Source organism: Agrilus planipennis, unplaced genomic scaffold, assembly GCF_000699045.2.
Source record: "Agrilus planipennis isolate EAB-ADULT unplaced genomic scaffold, Apla_2.0 scaffold516, whole genome shotgun sequence".
In the NCBI taxonomy this organism is placed as follows: Eukaryota; Metazoa; Arthropoda; class Insecta; order Coleoptera; family Buprestidae; genus Agrilus; species Agrilus planipennis.
In genome coordinates this window covers 10,238-12,391 of record NW_020439171.1, presented here as the reverse complement: position 1 = coordinate 12,391, position 2,154 = coordinate 10,238, and the positions used below count along the sequence as shown (strand labels likewise).

The 2,154-nt window shown below is 34.7% G+C and overlaps 1 protein-coding gene across 1 annotated transcript in view; it reads right to left on the bottom strand.

Moving 5' to 3' along the window:
- Positions 1-2,154, bottom strand: part of LOC112905468 — a 4,627-nt gene that overhangs the window by 1,591 nt on the left and 882 nt on the right. Inside the window, exon 2 of the mRNA XM_025977980.1 lies at positions 528-1,759. Coding sequence (XP_025833765.1) covers positions 528-1,759 — 1,232 coding nt within the window. The remainder of the gene's footprint in view (positions 1-527; positions 1,760-2,154) is intronic.

Sequence of the window (2,154 nt, the reverse complement as noted above, 5' to 3'; positions counted from 1 at the left end):
GTAATATAAAACTGATTACCAAAATATAGACTTCAAAGTTTGTCTGGCACCTCCACCAGTCACTTTGTATGTGCTTTTATTTAAATATTCAGCACGTCATTACAAAATAATTGTTGATTGTCTTTTTTTTAAATAAAAGTGAAATCTTTTTTCAATGGAACCAGCATACACCTACATACACGCATATTGAGAACGATAGTTACTAACAGAAAATAGATAAAATTATCTACTAATTATTATTATTAGAAATAGTCTGTGGTTGATATTCGACCACATTTTACCTAACACAAGAAAAAAAGTATTGCATCGGGCGGGAATCGAAACCGAGTCGCTCGCACGATAGGCGAGCTTTACAATCAAATCAGTTTTTACTTGCTTTTTGTTTTAATTAAATTTATTTTACCTGCTTTAACGACACGGTACCTTTCCAATGCAATATCAATTTATTATAAATATATCCTTAATACTACTCTCTTCATTTCCAAAACTATTGCATTTTCTATAAGGAAAATTAATTAATAACATACCTTTTCAATATTTTCTCTACTATCTTTGGAATGTTGAGTTTCTTCATGACTAGATTTAAGCGACGGTGGATGTAGTCCCCCATTAGTTCTATTAACCTTAGGGTGATGCGTTGGAGTCGGAGGGCAGACTAGCTCATCATTTAATAAGGCACCTAGTTTAACACCACCATTTATCACGGGTTCAATTTTCATTTTGGCAAATTCAGAACTACAACTAACGGGAGAAGTCATCACATGGCATGGGGTTTGACGTACTACAGAACTGTGATGAGATGTATGCTTGGGAGTATCATGGGGTTGTGTCCATTTCGGAGAAATTTGACGAGAGAGTGGTTTATGGGGTTTCATAACTAAATAGCTAGATGCTAAATCACTGTTTCTTGAAGGCGATCCTTCTAAAGAACTATCACTATGTGTCGTTGAAACTGAACTATGACTACTTTTAGATTCCATGTCTGAATGGGTTGAAGGACCAGGTTTGTTACGCTTTCCTTTCGTTTTTGCAAATACAGTAGTGATGTAATTATCTTTATCGACTAGACTATTCCCGTTTGGAATGAAAGGCTTGGTTTGCTTGAAATTTATCAAAACGCCGTTCTCCATCTTTTCGTAATCGTCTGGAGATGCATCGTTAATTTCATCTGTATCGATTAGTTCAAAATTGAAAGCGTCCTCAGGTTTTTGTACATTTGTTTTAGGTTTATTTGAACGAAGAACGGTGGGTGGTACAAACGGCACAGCACAAGTTCTTTCGAGAGGTTTATGTAACGATCTCGGTGGTAACGGTGGCGCCGGTTCTTCATTATCTTCGTTTGCTGAGGATGTTCCGTTGACTTTAGGAAGGGCTGACGATGCCATCCAAATTTGATAATATTCCTTACTTGAAACTTGTGGTTCTTTTGGACGATTTTTTTTCTTGCCACCGCCATTTGTACTTTCTGAACGCCTTAAAGTTTGCGATAATTTCTTTTTTACTCCTAAATCGTTACCTAAAATTTCGCTACTACAACCTGTACTCAATTCTTCTAAGGAATTTGATAATTTTAAGGCCGGTATGGAAACGTCATCTTGAAATCCGTCGTTTTGTATTCCCTGGCATTTTACTTTTGGTTTGATTTTTATAAAATTCTTAAATCTGTCTACCGGCTCTTTAAGAACAAGCGGTTCAGTTTGTGCCACACAGTCCAAAGTAGAACCTCCATAGTACCGAAAACAAAGTCGCTTACCACCGTCTGAAAAAAAATAAAGGAATTTACTCTTCCATTAATAATCAAAAATTACAATTTAAACAACATGCCAAAATATTATAATATTAATACGAATGGTTTTGCACAATAAAATGTCTATGTTCCATCCAGAATTTTAAAAATAAATAAAAATACAACCAAACTATTAATTGAATTGCTGCTTCTGGTCAAAATACTACAATGCTCGTACGAAAAAACCTGTTCATTTATTAAAATAAAATATGCTTGCTTGATTTTGCCTATAGGTACAGTAGAACCTTGATAACTTAAACCTCGATAACGTAATAACCTCTATAAATTCATAAAATTTTATGTTCCCTTCCCCTCGGAGTCCAAAACCTCTATTACTTAAAATAAAAACCCTCTATAATTAAACTCTG